The sequence below is a fragment of the Rana temporaria genome, chromosome 2 (assembly GCF_905171775.1).
Source record: "Rana temporaria chromosome 2, aRanTem1.1, whole genome shotgun sequence".
Taxonomy (NCBI): Eukaryota; Metazoa; Chordata; class Amphibia; order Anura; family Ranidae; genus Rana; species Rana temporaria.
In genome coordinates, this window is record NC_053490.1 from 277,852,174 (window position 1) to 277,876,985 (window position 24,812).

General features: G+C 41.0%; 1 protein-coding gene across 7 annotated transcripts in view; it reads left to right on the plus strand.

Annotated features, from left to right (window-relative positions):
- The window catches only part of COL16A1 (collagen type XVI alpha 1 chain), a 249,859-nt gene that overhangs the window by 163,640 nt on the left and 61,407 nt on the right, over nucleotides 1–24,812 (plus strand). For all 7 annotated transcript variants that reach the window (XM_040337082.1, XM_040337081.1, XM_040337083.1 and 4 more), the window contains exons 24-25: nucleotides 6,685–6,720; nucleotides 8,728–8,835. In XM_040337082.1, coding sequence (XP_040193016.1) covers nucleotides 6,685–6,720; nucleotides 8,728–8,835 — 144 coding nt within the window. The remainder of the gene's footprint in view (nucleotides 1–6,684; nucleotides 6,721–8,727; nucleotides 8,836–24,812) is intronic.

Here is a 24,812-nt window from a genome sequence, read left to right on the forward strand (position 1 = left end):
CTAAGTCCAAAATTACTTCTTCCTCCTCTCTTCCTTCCTCCTTTCTTCCTTCCTCCTCTCCTTCCACATCCTCTTCTCCTTCCACATCCTCCTCTCCTTCCACATCCTCTTCTCCTTCCACATCCTCTTCTCCTTCCACATCCTCTTCTCCTTCCACATCCTCTTCTCCTTCCACATCCTCTTCTCCTTCCACATCCTCTTCTCCTTCCACATCCTCCTCCTCCTCCACATGTTGAGATGGCAGATTTTGGCCTTGTCTGGCCCTCTCTGCCTCCTCCAAATGCTGGCGACTTCTTTCCCCTGAAATAAAACAAAAAAAATGTAGACTCATCAGCACACAGATATTGGAGAGCATAAATCGCACACATTGCTTAGAAGATGCTTTCATTTAGTTACTTTTATCTTTCACCAAACCTACATTTAGCAATTACTTCTATATGGCAAGCTCTGATCCTGCCCCTTTTTAGCAAAGTGACACACATGGATGTCCCCCCTAAACTGTATTTCTGGGAGACCCTACCAAAACCCATTTTTTATTTGTGGAGACACAGGTGCTCTGCATTGCAGATGTGAAAACATCTGCTTTAGTACCACTGTTTTTAGAATGTATCCTGTTTGCCTTTCCCATTCTCATACTTTTTTTTTCTAGAACTAGCTTTTACACAATGTTTACAAACAAAGTTTTTGGCCAGTGAGCCATGTCCAGGTGTGTTGTTCCTGGAATAACCGAGCCTTTCTGATAAACTATGTGATGTTACGTTGTTTACTAAGAACACTGTTTGTAAATATGTAGTTATTTATGTCCTAAAAAATAAATGACAACATGTCTTTAAAATTACAAGCAGGCCAAGGAGGCAGATGGTGAAATATACATGGCAACACATTATTGCAGACAATCACCCCCCCCCCCCCCAACCCCAATATATATTTACTTACTTTTACGCAGAATTTTAAGTATTTTCTTCATCTGATGTGGCTCCCTCAATTTTAAGTCTGACCATCGTTTCCTCAGCTGTTCCTTGGACCTGGTGATCCCAAACATCCTCTGCATTCTCCTCGCCACCTTGTCCATAATATGTGCCTTTCGGCGGTTAGGGGTCTTGTATGGCCCTAATTCACCATCATAGTCCTTCTTTCGCATGATGTAAACTAACTCCACCATTTCCTGGAACCGCATATTAGTGGCTTTATATCTTCTTTTCCTTGATCGGGACGTCCCTGCCTCTGTCCCTTCACTTGTGGCATGAGAGCATCGTGCCCGCTCGTGTGACATCGCCATCTTTCCTTTCCCACAGAGATTATGGGCGTGGAAAAGATGAATTCTTACGCCATGGGCGGAGAAGAGGGCGGCGTTTAATACATACGCGGAGTGTAGAGAATGCAAACAACGTGTTTACGTCGGTTACGCGGAGAATCTTCGAGCGCATCCAGAACATACACAGTTAACGCCATATTTCCTAAACTCATTGATTAGGGGCCTCGCAAAGGTGACGAGGGCGGGGTTTCATAAATACGCGGAGTGTTTAAAAGGTTTACGCCGTGATTACGCATCTTACGCGGTAATTAGGCGAGCGTGAGAAACGAGGAGCGAGAGACAGGAAGGTAAGGAAATTAAAAATGTGATCAGCAGAGGCCTTGAAAATGTAGACACATGGGATGGGGGTTTGGGCTGTTGGTTGCACCCTTTTTAAGCTATTCTGTCTATGGGGTACCACAATGTTATTTTGGTATCCAAATGCTTTTGGACACCTCACAAAATAGAGATGTGAACAATGCTGTACCTCATTGACAAGTTTTTGAATGGTGTATTCAGATCAGGCAAAGTATTGTTCAAGTGTTGGTTGTACAGAGGTCATTAGGAAGTGTCTTTTATGTCATCCATTGTCAGGGGCATGAGATTTACACATGAAAGAGTGCCTAGATGAAAACTGTCATTTGTAAGCATTGTTTAATTTTATATATTTAAAATATTTACTGCAATGTGAACAATGGCTCTGCATCTAGCAAATCAATGTTTGGTACAAGCAATGCGGCCGAGCTGCCAATCATTGTTTAAACAAGAGAGACTGTGTTTGTAATTAGATATAGGTAATAAATTTGAAGACACATATTAGATCAAGGTCAACGCTGATCCTTTGGAATATTTATTTTTCTGTGGTTTATGTTTTTGTAATCTAGACTCAAAAAGAAATATAATTTGGGAAAAATTACAATGGACCTCCTACAAAGCAAGGAATCTATAGAGGCCTTACTTCAAAAATACCAGGACACGCCCATCCTGTGGAATTCAAAGCACTCTTTATATTGCAATAAAGAGGTACGAGCGGCAGCACTAGAAGAGCTAGCAAATTATATGCAAACTTGGGTGCCAGGATGCACTGCCAACATGGTGAAGGATAAACTTGCCAACCTCAGAAGCACATACAGGAGAGCATACAAAGCTAATAAAAGCCAAAAATCGGGAGCAGCAGCAAGACAAGCAAAGGAACCCAAACTGTGGTATTATAAACAGATGGCTTTTTTGCGGGACGAAATGGAAGGCAGGAAAACGATGTCCAGTCTTTCTTCCAACCTTTCCTCCATGCTACCTTCCAGCGGACATTCCCCAGATGACCACAGCCCTGCAGAGTCGGAGGAAGAGGGCCTGGCTGACAGAGATGCAGATCTGCCACCCTTCGATGAGGAGGTATAGTAGTTTCCTCTATATTTATGGCGTAAATAATTCTTGGTGGATTAATGATTAGATATTGTAAAAAAAAAAACAAGCTGGGAAAAAGCAAACAAAAAGGTGTACAGACAAATAGGTGTCAGGGATGACAACTGCAGGGGTCAGAAGTAGAGTGTATTCAAGTAATAATGAACAGAAAATACTAAACGAAAAACATGAAAATGAGTGTGGTTTTATTTAGCGAAATTGTAAAAAAATTCCTTTTTTTTCCACACAGGAAGAAGAGATCAGCCAGGAGGTGGCAGATCCTCAGGTGTCTGTCAGCCAGGAGGAGGCCGGGGTCAGTGGCAGCCAGGAGGAGGCCGGGGTCAGTGGCAGCCAGGAGGAGGCCGGGGTCAGTGGCAGCCAGGAGGAGGCTGGGCCCAGTGGCCTGCAGCAGGTCCACCCGGCCAGGAGAACCACCACCAGCCAGTCTTCTCCCCCCCAGGTGAGGCCATCAGGCCGAAGGAGGCAGTTGAGGCCTGTGGAGGAGGCAAGCCTCCGCATGATCCAGGAGGCAAGCGCCATCATGAGGGCCCCCCTCAACCCCACAGAGGCCTTCAGTGCCTCATTGGCCCATGATTTAAATGAAGGGGAGGAGGACCAGAGAAGACTGGCAAAGGCCCTGATGAACCAGGTCCTTTGGTGGATGCAGAGGGGCCTGCTGACCCCAGACACTGGGCTATGTGATCCAGCCCGGCTTGCGGAACACCATCCTCCTGCTGCCACATCAACCCCACCTGCAAGACCCCGTGTTCGATCCGCTGGAAGGCTGCCTGGAGGGAAGGCTGGAAAGAGGAGGAAACGTTGATTTTCTGCCTTCCATTTCCTTCCACATAAAGGACATCTTGTTTGTACTACCACAGTTTGGGTTCCTTTGTTTGTGTGCTGCTGCTTCATATTTTTGTGTTTGGCTCCTGAGGCTTGGAAGTTTATCCTTCACCATGTTGGAAATGCAAGTTTGCATATAGTTTGCTATCTATTCTAGTGCTGCCGTTCTTTTTATTTTTTGTGATGACATTTGCCTGAATAAAAGGCCTTTTGCTTTCATTTGAAAACATGCCTATTGTTTGATATACTGTGGGGATTATTAGGCAGCAAACCTTTAATAAATATACAATGGGTAATTTACAAAGGACACACTCCTTGGGGGGGGGGGGGGGACATTTGGTGTGCCAACATGGTTTAATATTCTCTAATGAAACACCAAAAAAAAAAATTAATTTAAAAAAACATGTAAAAAAAAAATTGTTTAAATGGTGACATAACTAGAAACAAAAAAAAAATAAAAAAAATGCACATTCCTTTACAAAAATGACTACTCTAAATTATGGAGGACCACCAACCAAAACACACGTCTGGCATAGAAAACATTATTAAAGGATTACATCACAAGCAAGAAATGTGACATTTCAGTATGGGACAACTCTATTGAAATTGCATCAGCAAGAGAACGGGGTTATTCTAGCAAGAGAAGAATTAAGAAAACGAGGCTTTAAAATGTGGTTTAGTGCGCCTTTTTAAGACATTGTTCTCTTGCTAGAATAAAAGGTTTCTAATGACGAATGTGCCATATCCCAAAGAAACGCGAGTTTTACCTGAACGAGCGCTCCCGTCTCCTCATTTGGACTGAGCATGCGCGGGGTTTTTGTACGCTGCTTTTGTGTACAGACGACCGAACATGTCTGACGGACACGATTCCAGCAGACTGTTTTAAAGCAAGACCAGGAAACAGTTGTTCGTTGGAAAACGGTCTGGCCGACGATTGTTTGCTGGAATTCTGTACGTTACTGCCTACACACGAACGAACATGTCCGCTGAAACTGGTCCGCGGACCAGTTTCAGCAGACATGTTTGGTCGTGAGTACGAGGCCTCAGTCACCACACTTTGCTAAGAGTAAGCTCTTAGTGAGCCTAAAGCCTAGTATACACGAGCCAAATGTTGGGTTGCATATAGAAGCTAGCTGACATTCAGCCCTTGTGTATGGCAGCCGACTTCTGTCGAAGGATCATGGCCGAAAAAGGTCTGACGACTGGCTCCCGATAAGCAGCAGGAGAGATCACTGTACTAACGTTAGATTGTTAGTACAGCAGCTCTGACCTGAGCTGTCAGTTTTTTTTGGTTGGCCGTAAAAAAATATTAGTGTGTACGAGGCTTTAAGCATATAAGTGTATTTGACAATACAAAGGCCAATGAGGACAAGCAAAGTTTAGTAATTCATAGTATCCACATTTTAGTTTACTGAAGCCAGATAATTGAAAGGAAAATCTGATTGGCTAATAGGGCTTATTGCACTTTTATTATTACTTTTATAGTATATAGTTAAACTATAATTTCACTGTATATTATTTTCTTATTAGGAGATTGTAAAAAATAACTCCTGGCTATATCAGTAGATGTAAGAGGTGCAAAGCCAGTGAACAGATAACCGTATCTACTTGGCTACCTATCTACCTTACCTACTTATATAAAGCTCACCAGCCCACATGTCTTGTATATCTATTTACATAATGTACACCATTAATGCTTTTGTACAGGAATAAATGCCAACAAATTATCACTGGAGTGTGTAATTGCATAATATGTATACCACAGTGAATTTTATGTTCTAGTAGTTGAGGAAAGTGGAAAGATAGTGCTGGACCTGTAGGGTTATCTTGCCGTTATTATTATCTTAAGGTATTGATGTTGGTGTAAATGATCTGGTTCCTGAGCAGATGGTTTCTTCACCCCAGAGTAGTGGTTGAAGTACCACACCACTGCTAAGAGGTCCAGATACAACTTGATTCCATTAAAAGTCTTGAGTACAAATCCAAAAAAGTATCCAATGCATTTCGGGGGTCCAATCGCCCTCTTCATCAGGGCCTGGACATACCAAAAGTGAACTGGACCTACAATGAACCTCCAGTGGGAATTACAAGCACAGGCCTTGTCAGCAGCTTGTTTAGTAGCAGATACAATATTTATTAAGAGTTGATGAAAGTGGAAAAATAGTACTGGACCCGTAAGGTTATCTCACAGTTAAATATAAGCATGGGCCTTTAATGGCTTGTTAGTTTGGCTGCCAAACAAGCTGCTGATAAGGCCTGTGGTTGTAATTCACACTTGAGTAAATACCATTGTAGGTCCAGTTCACTTCTGGCTTGTTCACATTATTGCCAGTAAAGCCCTGATGAAGAGGGTGCTTGGACCCCCGAAATGTGTTGGCGTCTTTTTTGTATTGTACCTCTCAGGCCTCGTACACACGACTGAGTTTCTCGGCAAAAACCAGCAAGAAACTTGCTGGGAGATATTTTTTTGCCAAGGAAACCGGTCGTGTGTACATTTTCGTTGAGGAAACTGTCGAGAAACTCGATGAGCCAAAAAGAGAGCAAGTTCTCTATTTCCTCGACGGGAATGGAGAAACTTGCCTTGTCGAGTTTCTCGACAGCCTAACAAGGAACTCGACAAGGAAAACGATGTGTTTCGCCTGTCGAGTTCCTCGACTTATCAGATTTTTTCTTATTAATTAAATAGCGTATAGCGTATAGAAATTGTTACTTTTGCCCAGTTGACAGCTTTCAGCTGCTGTGTAACCTGAATCATCCCCATCTGTTTAGCCCAGATCTGTGTTTAAATGAAACCCATACTGTAGAATTTCGAAGATTATTTCTGACTTCTTAAGAAAATTATAGCGGTCACGCTGATCCAAAGACGTCAGTACTTTCTGAGAAACTGACCCAGAAGAAGTATGCAGATATGGGCTCTGAGTGACTTTATTGCTGATTGACAAGCTTGTCCTGGGCCAAACAATTACAAAGCATTTAAAACAGACACAGCCAGGCAACTGGCATTTTCAGAAGGGATCCAATGTAGAAGGGAACAATGAGAGCCTAAATGTTTCCTTCATGAAAGTTTTTCTGTAATCTGTGTTTACAAGTACCATGTTTCATAATATATTATGAAAAATCGATTCTTCTTATTCTTACTATTACAGGGACCTTCGGGTATTAATGGCTTCAAGGGTGAAAAGGTACGTGGAGAAATGTCCCACGGAGTAATGATAATATGTACCAGGTAGAAAGGTGGTTCAGAATCTAATCTATTAAACAATTTTACTATATATTTTTTTAAGTTGAAGTCCAGGGTGTCGAGGAAAACACAAGGCAATAAGCCAAAGTGATTTAAGAGATATGATTACCTGCCTGGTGAAAATGTACTGAGTAGGTACAGGGACATTTATAGAATTATAAACTCATGTTCAGGCTTAGAATGGAGCTGTAAAGTATTGCAAGGAATGCAATAAAAAAATAAAGAATTTGCAATAATTATATGAACTTGCAGCTCTATGATACTCTCCATTTAGACCAAGCTGTCGGGGCAGTCTTGTGAACATGCATACGCACTTGAACGATAAAATGTAATTTATTTTCATTAAATTACACTTAAGCTGTGTTGTCCTGTAGAAAAAACAGCGTAAATGTTATTGAAAAATGTATGTACAAATACCTAAATGTAAAGAACTGTGCCTAAAGGGGCAGGAAAAACAACAAACTGAATAGAAAGATGAATTATTTATTTACAACTGCAAATAAGTTTGTTAGGCTTTGTACAGTTAAAATCGCATATCCAGCGTTTTCCAGATAACCTGGTGCCTACCATGGTGTTTGTTTGGTCCCCTTAGGTAGGAAAAAGGGCGAGTTTTGACTTTCTATGAATTCCAGCTTTTCTTATAAAAGTGATCAGCCATTACAGATTTTGGCTGCAGCACCACCTAATGGAAAAACCTGATATTGCAGAGCAAAGTTTCAGTCCTGTAAAATAATGATCAAAATGTGTCAAAGGAAGTCTGTCATGCTTTACTGATCTTTGTTGTGCCCACATGGAGGGAATCAAAAAGGGGCACATCCCTTTTTACCACTTTAAGGTTTGAAAATAAGGTTTCTGTTGTTATTTAGCCCTTTTTTGTTCTAATATTTTACACAGCAATTTCTTTAGAGTAATTTGTTCAATAGAATTTAAATCAATACTAACTGTACAATAAGTAAGGTATTGGTTTCATATAACAAGCTCAAAAAAGATATTATTTTTTTATTTTTTTAGAAGAATTTAAAATTCTTGCTGCAGTTCAGTTAAACTGTACATGAGTGAATCTATGTCTGTCTGATAATGTCAGGCAGTTCTTTGTAGGACGTGGGCCAGCAACTTTTGCTTGTGCAGCTTAACTTTTGGTCTAAGGAACTCACACATGGTTTAGTACCTCATTTTCTTTTCATAGGTTACAAAGAGATCTTCATGTGAGTCATAATAAATGATTTCGACATTCAGCATCGTATTAGAGCTCCCCATTGCATAAGGTTACAGTGGGGTCAGATTTACTATTGATAGGCTATTTTATATAGGTGGCAGAGAGCAAGGGGCAGCTCTTTCATTTAACAGTGTACATTTATCAGCTACACATTCCCCCCCCCCCCCCCCCATAATAGGTACAGTCATTTCATATCATGTAGAACAAAAATCCCATGTATAATCCCAACACTGCGTATTGTTTGTGTCACTGCATGCGTTAATGTAATGAAAATAATGGAAAATCTGGACTTGTGTGTTAGGTATTGCCTCCCTTATCCAAGTCAACTGGTGATAAAGAACATGTACAAGTGTATATATATATATACAGTGTATATATATATATATATATATATATATATATATATATATATATATATATATATATATATATTAGACATGTGCAGAACTGAAAAAAACATTTAATTTTGTTTCGACTCGTTATTTAAATAATTTTGTTTAATTAAATTAGTTTAATCCGTAAAAAAAAATCTGAATTTGTTTTGTTTATTCGCATCCAAATTGATTCTAATTTTTCAAATTAGAATTTGAATAGTCTTCCAAAGAGCCCAGCTGTTTTTGGGGTCATTTATTCTATATGTTGTTAAACAAATGTTTTTGAATTTTCTTTATGTATTGGAATAATGGAATCTTGTTTTTACAGTTCTAGTATAACCCATTTATTCTCTTCCAGGGAGAGTCCTGTGAGGCCTGTATAGATTCTCCAGCCCTCGCTAATTTATTTAACCAAGGCAATCGGGGTCCCAAGGGTGAGACTGTAATTGGACTACCTGGCCTTCCGGTTAGTATCTTTTTAACATGCTTAGAAAATTCTTATGCATACAAGGTATGAATATTTAACAAACAGTTGGCATAAGCTGTATTACTAAATCATTATATCTGATAGATAAACAGTTAGAACAAAACAATTTGAATATATATCCATATGCAATTTCAAGCACCATAAGTTGTATTTTGGCACCTATTAGTGTGTACACATGCATGGGGATATCTATGTGGGGTTTTTCTTTTTTTTAGGACAGGTGTGAGTGGCTCAAAGGGGTTGTAAAGGAAACAAAGGTTTTCCCTAAATAGCTTCCTTTACCTTTGCGCAGTCCTCCTTCACTTACCTCATCCTTCCATTTTGCTTTTAAATGTCCTTATTTTTTCTGAGAAATCCTCACTTCCTGTTCTTCTGTCTGTAACTCACCACCGTGCAAAAAACAACAAGGATATGGACAGCCGCACTCCAGTAACTTGAAAAAGACGTGCACTTTATTGGGTACAGGAAAAAATACACTACAGGTATCAGCACACAGTGGGATAAACAGCTGACGCGTTTCGCATTGAGTGTCAATGCTTAATCATAGCTATATAGCTATGATTAAGCATTGACACTCAATGCGAAACGCGTCAGCTGTTTATCCCACTGTGTGCTGATACCTGTAGTGTATTTTTTCCTGTACCCAATAAAGGGCACGTCTTTTTCAAGTTACTGGAGTGCGGCTGTCCATATCCTTGTTGTTTTTTGCACATCCAGTGCATTGCCAGCACCCATCTGCTTCTGAGTGGACATCAATTACCCTAGTGAGCTCACCTGGAGCGGCAGCTTTCTTACCTGTAACTCACCACCGTAATGCAAGGCTTTCTCCCTGGTGTGGAGAAAGCCTCTTAAGGGGGGAGGGGGCGAGCAAGCAAGTCAGGACACTCTCTACTTTGGAGATAGAGAAAGGAGCTGTGTTAGTGGGCGTCCTGACACTCCTGCTCGCCCCCTCCCCCCTCAAGAGGCTTTCTCCACACCAGGGAGAAAGTGTCACATTACTGTGTGTAGTTACAGACAGAAGAACAGTAAGTGAGCATTTCTCAGAAGAAATAAGGACATTTAAAAGCAAAATGGAAGGATGAGGTAAGTGAAGAAGGACTGCACTAAGGTAAAGGAAGCTATTTAGGGGAAAAAATGTTTTCCTTTACAACCCCTTTAATGCAGATTGGTAATATCAACATATGTACACTGATATGTGTAATTTTTTTTTCATCAATGGAGGAACTTTAACAATCTGCTAACTGCTCACAGTAAATAGGGCGCGTGAGCCTATGCTGTGATTGGACACATTGATCGGCTGTGTCCAATCACATACAGAGTTCTGTGTTTACAAAAACCAAGAACTCTGTGTACATAGGAACAGTGATCAGGCTGTTTCTACTACTGAAAAGCGACAGCAAAAGCAACATGCATTACACACATTAAACATTGTTAGGCACACAGTTAACCCCTTGATTGTGCCTACATGTTAACCCCTTCCCTGTCAGTGTTATTAGTACAGTGTAAGGCACCTTTCACACTAATACAACTTGTCCCATGATTTGTGCTGGCAACATAGCATGACAAGTTGTTTTCCATGATTTCCAATGACAACCATTCATATTAGTACGTTCCGACTTCAAAGTAGTCCCTGCACTACTTTGGTCCGATTTTGATGCCACTTCAGGCATTCCCTGAAATCGCGACCGCAAATCGTTGCAAAATCGCGGCCGCGAAATTGCGGTAAAATCGTGCGACTTTGAAGTCGCAGTAGTGTGAAAGGGGCCTTAGTGTACAGTATTATCACTGATCACTGTATTAGTGTCACTAGCAATGTCAGTGTCAGTTAGTGACCCTCCCAGCCAGTGTCTCTAAGCACCAGATTGCCTGCCACCCTATCACAGTCCCACCATAAGTCTCTGATCACGGCCATTACAGTATAGTGTCTATAGCTGTGTAAATTCCAGTATATATACCATAGAATGTAGATCAGGGGTGCCCAACCTTTTGAAGAGCAATGGCCATTTAAGCGACTTGGTAACCGGTCGCGGGCCAATATGAGCGGAGCAGGTGGATGGCAGCCCACTCGGCTCTATATAGCCCGATCTACTCTCAGCTCACCAAATTCGCAGGTAATAACTAGTGTTGAGCAGAATATGCCATATTCAATTTCGCGATATATCTCGAATATATAGTCGAATATTCGAGATATATTCGCTAAATTCGAATATTCGTGATATTTTATCGAAATGAAATGATTGTGAATTTTCGCTATTGCGAATGCGAAAATAATTGCGAATTTTCGATAACTGCGGTAGGAGCACTCTGATTGGCTCAGAATATTCTTTATTTTTTTTCGAAATTTCGCAAAATGCGAATGCGATATTTACTGCGCAATTTCGACAAATGCTGTAGGAGCACTCTGATTGGCTCAGAATATTCGTGATATTTTACAATACAAAATAATTGCGAATATTCGGCAAATGCGGAAGGAGCACTCTGATTGGCTCAGAATATTCTTGATATTTTACAATACAGAATAATTGCGAATATTCGGCAAATGTGGAAGGAGCACTCTGATTGGCTCAGAATATTCTTGATATTTTACAATACAAAATAATTGCGAATATTCGGCAAATGCGGAAGGAGCACTCTGATTGGCTCAGAATATTCTTGATATTTTACAATACAAAATAATTGCGAATATTCGGCAAATGCAGAAGGAGCACTCTGATTGGCTCAGAATATTCTTGATATTTTACAATACAAAATAATTGCGAATATTCGGCAAATGCAGAAGGAGCACTCTGATTGGCTCAGAATATTCTTGATATTTTACAATAGAAAATAAAAAGTGTTTTGCATTGGTGGTGATTCTTTATTCTATCCATCTGTCACAGCCGTTTGTCAATCAAACACCTTGAAGATTGAACACGTTCATGCTGCATGCTTTGGACTTTTTTTCACTTCACATATCAAAGACATTTTTATGAAAGATTATTTTTCTATTATTGGGACTATATTTCTTTATATATTTGTTTCACTGTGTATTTCACAAGTTATTTGCGCTTGTTTATTTTATAATTTGCCCACATGTCTTGTCACTAGACATATTTTTTATTCTTGTAGAGCGACTCCATTTTCTGTCTTGTATTAATTAATGTTGTATAACATTTTTGAGTTGCTGCTGTATTCTCCCCTTTTTTTAAGGTATGCGCAATTTTTTCCTTCTTACAAAAAAAAATAATATCAAACATACAAATATTCATAACAGAAACATACACAAAGCCCCCCCCTTTTGCATCAGAGACAATCAGAGTTCTCCTACCACAGTTATCGAAAATTCGCAATCATTTTCGCATTCGCAATAGCGAAAATTCGCAATTTTTTTTTTTTCAATTTGGCAACATAAAAGGATCGCCTCAGCTTAGCTACTCGGCCCAGGGTCTCTAATCATACCAGCAATGCTTTTAGACGTCGATAGGATGTGATCTGTTTTAAAAATCAAATTGAAAAAATGCGAATATTCGGAATTGCGAATATTCACCGCGAAATTCGAAATATATCGCGAATACTCGAATATGCCATATTCGAGCCGAATATTCGCAATACGAATATTCGTGAGCAACACTAGTAATAACAGATATATATGGCTCAGTGCAGGTAACCCCCAGGTGCACTTCTCTGCACCTGTGGATCAGTTTGAAAGCAGCCCAATAACCACTGCAGAACAGATATGCCCATATATACAATGTGATTTTTAGTAATAAACGTACCTTTTAATAACAGTATTCTACTCTATTCCATCCCAGAGCAGGGGGTCGCGGGCCACATCCGAGGACTCCGCGGGCCACATGTGGCCCCCGGGCCACTGGTTGGGCACCCCTGATGTAGATGCTATAACTTTTGCACGTATTGGGGTTTTCTTTTACATGTAGCAGAATTTTTTTTTGCCTAATTTTATGGATAAATTCGATTTTTTTATTATCTTTTTATTGGATATGTTTTAGAACAGAAAGTAGAAAATATTATTTTATATAATATAAACAAAAAAGGCCAGTGGTGATCGAATACCACCAAAAGAAAATGTAATTTGTGTGAAAACATTATATACATTTTGTTTGCATACAGTGTTGCATGACCAAGCAATTTCCAAGTAAATTAGCACAGTGCTGGATAGCAAAAAATGCTCTGGCATAAAGGCGGTAAGTGCTTAATTAAAGTGTTATGCCGCATATACACGACCATTATTCATGTCATGGAAAAAAAACAAAGTTTTTCTCGACGTTATTCTTCTCAAGCCTGCCTTGCATGCACGCAATCGTGAACAAAAAATGCTTGAGCAAAGCGCGGTGACGTACAACACGTACGACCCTTTGGGCTGCTTATGCTAATTTCCCCGTATCATAACTTGCTTCTGAGAATGCGCGTTTTTTCCCCCCTCGTTAAAGCGTACACACGACCGCTTTTCACGACGAGAAAATAGACGACGTGAAAAACGACGAGAAAAAATAGAGCATGTTCTGAATTTTTAATGGCCATTTTTCTCGTTGAGAAAAATGCTCTGGAGCCTACACACGACCGTTTTTCACGACCAATTTAAAAAAAAATTCTCGTCATGAAAAACGGTCGTGTGTACACGGCATAAGTCAGGGGAAAAAAGTGACAATATGCAGAACATATCTGCAATACATGCACATTCACAGCATAGGAATTAATTGTTTTGTAGTGCAAGATAAGAACTAGGAGGACTCGTTGAGAAGTTTTATAGAACAGAGAGCAGCTCTGATCAGTTGATAGTTTTATGCACTTATCAAACTGATATAACAAAATGCTTCAATGGCATATTTAACATACCAAAAGGGTACCAACTAGAGAAGTTTATTTTTAGGGTCTACAGTATATACACTTATATACTGCGCTTCATTTGAATTTGGAGACTTTTGAGAATCTTTGGCAAGAAGGATAAATGGGAGCTACAACTGCATACACAGGATACATAGGGACAACTTTCTCAAGCAGGACCTGAGGTATAATATGTGAGGGTCCCTTGTAGTACATTGTATTGTTGCTTAACAACAAAGGTTAAAAAAAAAAAGGTTCATGCAAGTTTAACCCTCCTGGCGGTATCCCCGAGCGTGACTCTGGGTTGATTTTTTTGGCTAAAATCGGTAACCCCGAGTCACGCTCGGGGGTAGCTATGCAGAGCCTGCAGCGTGCGCTGGCTTACCTTCTCCTGGATCCAGCGATGTCACCGCGCTGTGTGAGCGAGCGGGACCTCGCTCGATTCACACATCGTCCTCCTGTGCCGCCGATCTCCGTTCCCTGCGACGTTACGACGCACGGGAGCGGAGATCGGCGCCAAATTCAAAAACGTAAACAAACACTATACATACAGTATACTGTAATCTTATAGATTACAGTACTGTATGTAAAAAAAACACACACCCCTTGTCCCTAGTGGTCTGCCCAGTGTCCTACATGTTCTTTTATATAATAAAAACCTTTCTTTCTCCCTGCAAACTGTAGATTGTCCATAGCAACCAAAAGTGTCCCTTTATGTCAAAAATGGTTTTAGAGCAGCTAGAAAACAGCGATAATAAATTATAATCACTTGCAGAGATGTGCGATAGCGATTTGTGGGGAAATTCGTCATAAAAAAAATAAAATAATGACAGCAACAATTCTGCAACTGAGCAAATTTCTGTGATTTTGAGTTGATTACATTATTGAATAATTTTTATTATAATTATATTATTATTTGTTATAATTATTTATAATTATTTATTATATTATAATTTATAATTTTGTTTTTAAAAAAATGTCATACCCGGGATGCCTATTAAACTCTGGTTTGGTCAGATTTAAGTGAGTTATTCCTAAAAATTACAGGCCTACAGTATAAAACACCAAATTTCCTTGCAAATAATTGTACCGCTTTCAGCATGTTTTTTCTGAAAGAATCATACCGCCAGGGAGGTTAAGAATCAATAGTGGTAGCTATACTGGCACTGATGGCAATAAATAATGCATACGTGTATTTAATTTAATTTCTTAAATTGTGAAAACCTTTAAGGATAAAACATGATTATTAACATTACATATACCTAGTTCATGTACTTGCTTTTCTAAAGTAATAATTTTTTATATTTCAAAAAGGACGGAAGATATAGACTAGAGGGATTTTTTTGCTACTGATTCATGATTACTATTGCTCTTGAAAACACCCACAGATGACTTTAGTAGCCATCAAAAATACATTTCAACTAGCAGTTTGTTTTGGAATCTAGTATAACACACTGGGGATAGCAGAAGCAAGGATAACTTACTTCACTGTAAAAAAAAAAAAAAAAAAAAAAAAAAAACACACTTTGCTTTTACCGGAATATCAGGCAGGAAAGAAGCTTGTTATGCTCCTGTTTTAACACATTCATAATTTATTTTTGCCTAAGTATTCAGAGGTCCCAGATGTTGCAAATGTGTGATTCCTGTTTTTGTCTGCCTGATTTTCAGTATAGTACAGTGCTAACAGAGCAGCAGCTGCTTCACCATGAACTGAAACCACAGATGAAAAAATGACCAGATGAAAAAAGGAAATTAAAGCGGGAGTTCACCCAATTAGTTTTTTTTTTATCTTTTCCCCTTAGATGGATGCTCGTTTTGTCTAGGGGAATCGGCTAGTTGTTTTAAAATATGAGCTGTACTTACCCGTTTTCGAGATGCATCTTCTCCGTCGCTTCCGGGTATGGGTCTTCGGGAGCGGGCGTTCCTTCTTGATTGACAGTCTTCCGAGAGGCTTCCGACGGTCGCATCCATCGCGTCACTAGTAGTCGAAAGAAGCCGAACGTCGGTGCGGCTCTATACTGCGCCTGCGCACCGACGTTCGGCTTCTTTCGGAAAATCGTGACGCAATGGATGCGACCGTCGGAAGCCTCTCGGAAGACTGTCAATCAAAATAGGAACGCCCAGTCCCGCAGCCCATACCCGGAAGCGGCGGAGAAGATGCATCTCATAAACGGTAAGTAATGCTCATATTTTAAAACAACTAGCCGATTCCCCTAGACAAAACGAGCAGGAATCTAGGGGGAAAAAGTTTTATGTACGGGTGAACCCCCGCTTTAAGCAACCATGCAAAAAGTAAGGGCCCTTTCACATGTAAGGATCCTTTGAGGATCGGTACCTTTATCATCTGCTTGCTCAGCGGGGATCGCTCCGCTGATTACTGCTGAGCCGGCAGATGACAGAGCAGTCCCTGCACACTGTGAAGGGACCGCCCTGTCAGATCTCCGCTCTCCTCTATGGGGGGGATCGGATGAACACGGACCGTCTGTCTGCGTGCTCCCAACATGTGTGTCTTTGGAGCCGCGCTCCATAAACTTACACAGCCGGTACTTAGGCCCGCCCCCCACTTCTTTTTGACTGCATCTGGTTGACAGCAGCAAGAGTCAATGGCTCCTGCTGCTGCTCGAGTGCTGTGTAAAGAGAAAAAGAGGGGAGAATAGATGCAGTCATGCACAGCACTGATCTCCTCTCCCCTTTCTTTCCCTTCACACAGGGGAAGGGGAGCACAAAGAAACTTAATTTTTTTTTACCTTAATGCAAACAATGCATTAAGGTAAAAAAATGATTTTAGGTTTAGTAACACTTTAAGGTGTTTAAATGTGCAGTTCTTCCTGGAATTATTAATTTGCTGTTTTTACCCATTACCCTTTAGGTTCACACTGCCATGCGAAGCGGCTCACAGCAGGGGTCTGGTGTGTCCCTGTTCACCGTTTCAGGTCCAATTTCAGTGTGAATCTTCGGCTGAATTCGGACCTGAAATGGACCAGAAGATGTACAGGACTCCTGTGCAATTCGCTCCGCAGCCATCCCGGAGCTGTGTGAACCGGCTCCATTCAGAGCTGGGCACACTCTCTTGACATATAGTGTGAACCCAGCCTCAAAATGTATTTAAAGCTGAATTTCAGGTATGCATATTTTTACATAGTTGGACAAGCTCGGACATAAGAATGCATGTGTCATACCAGGCCAATTCCTGCGAAGGCTGGAAACCACTGTAGTAGGCACTGCTACTACAGTGATTGCCACTTACTTCTAGGTCCCATAGTGAGTGGCTGCCCTGCTGCTTAGTGAACACAGGAGGTTGCTTGCTCAGCATTTGTGCCATTCACAGAACACTTTGCATTTTCTCAATTAATGCAAAGCCTTCTGTGATTGAATGAGTTGGAGAGACGGGGAGTTGACTTAACAATCCCCACCTGATGCACCTAGAGAGCACTTTTCATTCACTGGGAAAATGGAAAATTTTCTCCAAATGGTGCCCATGCTGAGCCCCTGCCAGCAATCATTGTGGATGCAGTGTCGGGTATAACACATGCATACTTACAGTACATTAGTCCATGCTGGTCCCACGTAACTTTGCTAAAATATGCATACCTGGGACCCACCTGACGTCACGTATGTCTCGCTGGTCTTCTCTATATGTATCCTGTTTGGGGCTTATGACTGCTGTCAAGATGACTCTTTTACCTAAAATCCTAAATCTGTTTTGTGTAGTCCCTGTTACGGTTCTGCTACATTTCTTAAGCATCTTGCAACGTTGTGTAAATGGCTGTATATGGGGTTCCACTTAACCATACATATCTAGCTCACTCTTAATGCCCTCAAAGCTGCAGGGAGGATTAGGTCTTCCTAATTTCACAAAATGTTGTCAGGTGGCCCAGTTTGTACAAATTGCTCAGTACCATACATCAAAGGAAATTCCCCTTTGGCTAAGCTTGCAAGTAGCTGAATGTGATCCTCAAGCCGTAGATCCTAGCGATTGGGCGGAAATATGGTGCTCTACCAAATCATCCACGTGAACATTTTAACCTCAGAGGTAAATTATAAGGTACTCACTAGATGGTACCTAGTGCCTATGAGAATCAACCTGCTTTTGTGGTTGCACGGATACAGGAACACACATGTACATCTGGGGATCTTGCCCACTTTTAAAGTGGATGTAAACCAACTCTCATCCTTTCTAAACTACTGCCATAGTGCTGATCTAAAAGGATATACATGCCTCCTGCATGTATCCTTACCTGTCAAATGTCTCCCCTATGTCTGTTATGGGACCTGAAAAACTGCAGATTCAGTGGATGGATCTGTTGTCTGGAGCTCGGTGGGTGGAGTTGTGATGTCAGTAGACTCTCCGCCCACCTCTACACTCCCATTCTCAACATACATTTTTTTCTATGTATTTCTTACACTGAATTCTGCTATGATCACTAACATCCAGTCAAAATCCAGAAAAGTAACCACATGATTTCAGAATAGGAGTGGGGGTGGGAATAAAAAAAGAATGCCTGTCTGAAGCTAGTGCATGAGAAATGTAAATAACCTGTCACTCACAGCAAGGGGGCGGAACGGACCAAGGTTTTTCTCCGTAAGTCCGTTTTATTTCACTGAACAATAAAAGAGGTTTGCTCAGAGCTGGATTAACTCTGTGTGGCAAGACTGGGCACAGATGATAGGAAATCTTATACTGTAAATTGTGACATCAAAAAAATAAATAAAAAAAATTTGGTTTACATCCACTTTAACGGTTTTCTGGGCTGAAGTATTTCATATGTTATACATGCTTTTTGGTGCCAAACTAGTGCCTGACCCTCGGTAGCGCTTCTTAATAAGCAACCACCTGATATAACTATCAAGCAGTTTAAACTGTTAGTATATATTACTACCACAAACAAACTATAGCCAAAGCCCGGAAAACCCCAAAAGAACGTCTCTTGAGGTCAAGCATAGGAAAACACACTTCATGATTCACAGCAAAATAGAAGCTACTATGCAAAATCGAGTCCCCAAACATCTTAAAATCTGGCAGCCCTGTGTGGATAATTATCTGCCACATGATTTCGACCAGACTTTGTTGGAACCTTGACCTAATCTTGCACCTATATCGAGTAGTATCCTCAGACACCAGCTAATGCCGCGTACACACGATCGGTTTGTCTGATGAAAATGGTCTGATGGACCGTTTTCATCAGACTAACCAAACGTGTGTGGGCCCCATCGGTTATTTATCCATCGGTTAAAAAACTAGGAACTTGTTTTAAAATTATCTGATGGTTAACTAACCGATAGAAAAAAAACGATCGTCTGTGGGTACGCCCATCGGGTAAAAATCCACGCATGCTCAGAATCAAGTTGACGCATGCTCGGAAACATTGAACTTCATTTTTCTCAGCACTTCATTGTGTTTTACGTCACCGCGTTCTGAAACGATCTTTTTTTAACTGATGGTGTGTAGGCACGACTGATAAAAGTCAGCTCCATCGGATATCTGATGAAAAAATCCATCAGACCGTTTTCATCGGATGAACCAATCGTGTGTACATGGTATAGCCCCCTCTGTGGCAGCCATCAGACCCCGTACCTTTCCTTTCCTCTCCTCTTTTTTTTTTCTTAGCTACTCTGTTACTTGTTCTTTTAAACCGTGTGAAACATTTGGAAAGTATTGCACTTTGGTATTGTGGAGCTTTTAAGCAAAGCTTTCCCTACGAGTTGGGGCTGTTGACACAAGTTGCAAATGATTTATTTTATAGCAGCTCTCCATTTCATAGCACTTTAGTGCTGCTTTGTCTTTGTATTATTCTTCGTGCCTACCATTAGTCATCTCTTTGTATAGCACTATTACCAGAATGGCAAACTGTGCTGTTATATTTAATTTGTTTCTATTCAATAAAAATATTGAACAAGAAAAATATGCATACCTGGAATTAAGATTTAAAACCGAGAACAAAAATTACATGTGATGGCTGCATTCATATTTTTTTGTCAGGCTTTTTTCCCATATTTTTATCTGGTGATCTTGCCAGTAATGCACTGTCCTAAGGTGACAACGCTCACTCATTTTACTGTATCTGTGGAGGAGCAGCGTTGTTACCTTAGGCTGCTTGCTGCAGGATTGGATACAGAACACTTCCCTCTGCCTCTGGGCAGGATATAGACAGAGTGCAAAGTAACATATGGGCTTACTGGCTTAATCAACAAGTATTTTTCAAGCAGATATAAAAAAAAAATCAAGAAGATATAAAAAAATGTAACTAAAACATTTGTAATGGTATATATTAAAAGACCAAAATTGCAAACAAAGAGCACTTGATTGTTGGGGTTTATATACACTTCTAGCCTCTCTCTACTAGTATCATGAGTTCTAATATACAGATGAACATTATGAGCAAGAGGTCCTGAACTCATTGCTAGATTATCATTCCTAGCAGCAAATAATCAGTTTCACATAGTAAAAATAATGAAAAATTCTTTCATTTCTGCATAATTTGCTTTCCATTTTTGTGCCAAAGTTAATGATTCATATTGGATATAACTTATTTATGACATAAGGGGTTTTTATCTGCCTGATTTAGGGAATTTGGGATTTGCTTAGTCATTTATATCTAAAATGCTAGTTGGAAGTCTTTTGGAAACTTTACATAAATGAAAATAGTTTTACTGCTGCAGATAATATTTAGCTGGAAACATATAATGATATATAAATTATGCATTCACATTGGCTGTGAATAAAATAAATTAATAAAAGGCAAAAAACTGTATTTTCCCAAACTATTTTGCTGTCAGTAGACATCTTTATTGTGGCAGGTACACCTCCTTGGCATAGGCGTGCGCACAGGGTGTGCCAGGTGTGCCCAGGCACACCCTCATCACTCCCTGCAGTGCAGATTCTCCCTGCTGAACGGTGTCCCCTCCCACAGCATGGCTGACTTCCCTCCTCTCCCATTGGCTACTGCAGTGGGCACACATAGATGATATTTCAGGATGAGTGGGGGAAAGGTTAATGTCATTTACCAGCTCCTTCCCTTTCTGAATGCACACCTTGAGAGATTGGTACCGTGTTTTTGAGCTTTCAGGTGCACACCCTAATGCAACAGGCTGTGCTCCTTGGGAAAGACTCTCAGCAGTAAACAGTGTCAGTAGGTAAATTAACTCATCACACATCTTGTAGTGGTAGCTGTCATTGTGATGAAATAAACATACCAATTGCACCTGCTGAGCACCAGAGAAAGCATAGGGATTGATTTACTAAAACTGGAGAGTGCAAGATCTGGTGCAGTTCTGCATAGAAACCATCCAGTTTCCAGGTTTTATTGTCAAAGCTTAATTGAACAAGCTGACGTTAGAAGCTGATTGGCTGCCATGCACAGCTGCACCAGATTTTGAGAGCTCCAGTTTTAGTAAATCAACCCCAATGTCTTTTTTAAAAAACCAACCAAAAGCATCTATGTATAAGCTCCAGTGACTATTGTAAGCCGTGTCCTGACTGGATGTTGGCCCTGTGATACTGTGGAGGAGCAGCTTTGTATTTGTTAATAGTACATATAAAAAGAGATATATCTGAAAATCTGAAGGAAATGAGTAATATAAAGCTGAAAGATATAGCTTTGCTTTGTAGGGTAGCCTTATATGTATGGTACAAAAACCCATTTCGAGCTGTGAACAGATTGTGCTCAGGTATGGTAAAGGGTTTTGCAGTGGAGCATGGCTGCTAAAGGGTTTGAAAGCACTGCACTAATTTAACCTCTTGGCGCAGAGAGTACACAAATATGCAGCCTCTCTGCGAGTGGGCGTTGACATTGAACAGCTGCATATTTGCACCCCCTGTGTGCTCCTGGCAGAGTTACCATTGCCTAACAGAGAGCTCCCGATCACTACTTGCGATCAGGAGCTTTCCGATCATGTGATCACTGTGAAAGCCAATCAAGGTAGTCACATGATCATAAATCCCACCTCCCGGCCTCAGAAACCCCTTAAAGGGCTGGTAGGCGCCAGCGTTAAGGGGTTAACAAAGTGTGGGTCTAAAGTATAAATCAGCATAATCCACTGTACACTAGTATTACAAAGGCTGACTTACATACTAATAAAATACATTCACCATCATCCATTCAGGGAAACAGAAATTCAGAAACAGTTGGGTTTCACATCTGCCTACAGGAGATTGGGACACTGGCAAACAGAAAAAGCTGTAAGCTAGCTCCCATAGAACCCCTGCTCTAACCAACATGCCTCAGTTTTTTTTCTGGTGTCCTATGAGATTAGATATCTTTTCTTTTTCTTAATTATGTTGGAACAAAAGTCTGATTTATTTTATGCAAGACTTTCCTGTGGAATTTTATTGTTCTGCACTTTCAATCAAGAGCCCTACACTGCTGCTTAAACTGGTCTCTACAAAGAAACGATCTGGATTTAGTGTTGCCTGAGCACTAGCATTGGAGGCCATACCCAGGCTCTGCTGGCCTGGATGTGTTGGCTAGCCTGAACTGTGACCTTTGAGCAGTGGGCACTGCATTATGGTGCTTCTTCTTTAGCTGCTTCTTCTCTCCCCCCTTATGCCACTGTACTTGGTGAAGTGTCACTCCAGGTCTCCTTCAGTTTCCCACACCCTGGGACTCCCAGTTCTTGTGCAGATGGCCCCTGGAGTCGTATTACATCTGGAATGTCTCTCCCCTCTATAGGAAAATGTTGCATCTTCAGATGTTATGGCACCCCTTGTAATTGTAGGTACCTCTCAGCATTGTGCCTCTATAGAGGGACCTCCAAACCAACCAGGTCAGCTGGGATCAGTTCCTACTGCTCCCTTTTCTAACTAATACCTGACTAATTAATGTTATTTTGAGGCATCTGCTATTTCTCATGACATTGGACCTCTTATACATCCTAGCACTCTTTCCTGGCACCCCTGTTGTGGGTTGCTTAGACAAACTGCCCTTTCCCTAAAGATGGTCAGTTTTCTGGACTGTCAGGGGTATACCTCTACTTTCCCCTTAAGGGCTAGTAGGGGGCTGAGGGAATATCCTGTTGTCTTGGTCCCCCTTCTCTTGTAGACTCTTGGTCCTCTTCAAGCTTTTTTTTTGGTATTTAGGAGCCTAGATTTGGGGAAAAACATTAAGATGGTTTCCATGGATAAAGAAGTCCCTGGTAGTTTGCATGTTCTCCCTGTGCCTGCGTGGGTTTCCTCCGGGTACTCCGGTTTCCTCCCACACTCCAAAGACATGCTGGTAGGTAAATTGGATCTTGTCCAAATTGGCCCAGTATATATGTATATCTGTGTGTATGACTGTGTGTCCCAAGCGTGTCACGATCCTACGGGGTAAAATGACCGCACCAGCCAAGCAGACTCTGGCTGGAAAAAGCGCCCAGAGGCGATTCAGTTCGCATGAGTAGCGCTATACAAGTCATTCATTCATTCATTCATTCATTCGTAGGATTAAGCAGTCCCTTAGGGTGTATTGGGTGGTCTCCTCCCACCTTCATGGATGGACACAGACTCTAGGGGTGTCTTCTTCCTCAAGGCTTCCTTAAGGGATCGCACTGCAAATCAGTTGACCTGGACTCTCTTGAGCATCACTTAAGTGTTGTAACCTCCAAGAAGGTTTAGGAGTCCTCCCTGTGTCAGCAAGTTTGACCTGGTCTCTACACTGGTCAATGGGGAGAATACTACCCTCAACCACACTTTTACAGATGTCTTTTTGCGATCTGATTCTCAGCTACTGGTAGCCCTTCTCTGGAAAGAGAGTTTCATGCACTTGGGTGCACCTCTTCTTCTGCATAGAAGTGAAACACCATTGCTAAAGGATCCTGTGTACTCATGGATTGTCAGCAGACAAATAATACTGAGATTCTGCTACAGGTACTCATATTAGGGACTATACATGTCCAAGGGCCTTCATGGGACCTGATCTCTTAGACTTGGGTCCTTATTGTATGGCTGACCTGAAGCCTTCTCCTGATCCCTCTCTCAGTTCTGACCCCTTCTTAGGTTAATGCGGGACAGTTACAATTTAAAGAAAAGGGACAAAGTGGATAAAAAGCAATAGGAAAGGGAAATGAGGGAGTGAGAAAGAAACCCATTCCAAAAGAGTTGGAGTCTGTGTCACTTTGTGGCGTGTGATAACTCCTCCGGCTGCTGTTAAAAATCCTATAATATGTCTTTCTTAATATTTTGAAAGTACAAGGAAAAGTACAAGGAATAACAGAGATCAGTACTATCTGGAGAAAGTTTGGCATAGTCGCATCAGTGATTTTCACAAACACCTCCAAGATTGAGGCCCAGAACCTATGAACAGAAGGGGAAGCCCATCAAAGGTGGGTCAGGGTACCAACAGAGATCAATCAAAGACTAATAGAAACGATGAAGAAAGGTCCTGTACCACCTAGATAGTATTTTATCCCAGAAGGAGTGCCTTCTGAGCACCTCCATCCTTAGTCAGGCTTGGAACCCTTGGTTGGTTTCCAGGTCCCTGGGGTCTTTTTAACTATCCTTTAGGACAGTGGTTCTCAACTCCTGTCCTTAGGACCCACTAACAGGCCTGGTTTGCAAGATAACTGAAATATATCACAGTTGATATCATTTGCTGCTCAGTGATTGCAGTATTCTAGTCTGCATCTCCACAATGTAATACTTAAAATCTTGCCTGTTAGTGGGTCCTGAGGACAGGAGTTGAGAACCAATGCTTTAGGACATGACACTGTAAAGATTATTGTTGGATATCTCATGCACAGATGGGTTGTCTAGCCAGGCAACCTCATTCTTGCCATAATATCTTCCCTCCCCAGTTTGTTGTGTTGGGAGTGTAAAGCTTGGTCTCTCATTTACAGACCAGCATGTCTGCTTGTGTGAACCTGTTTTGTGCATGATACTCTTGGGTTTTACCCATTGTTTTTTGTTGATCATGGTATTTTGTTGGTCTATTCTTCCTTATTAGGCAGTTACCTTGTTCCACATGTTTTGGTGGTGTTTTCATTCACAGCTTTCTGCTGGTCCAATCTCTGTGTCCCTTGGGGTGAAGCCATTCCTCTTGGTGGCTGATTTTTCTGTTCTGCTTTGAGCACCATGGTTGATCCCCTATGATTCTCTGCAGTCTCCTAAAGGGGCATGGCACTTATATTACATCTGATTCAGGTATTCGTACTCTTGG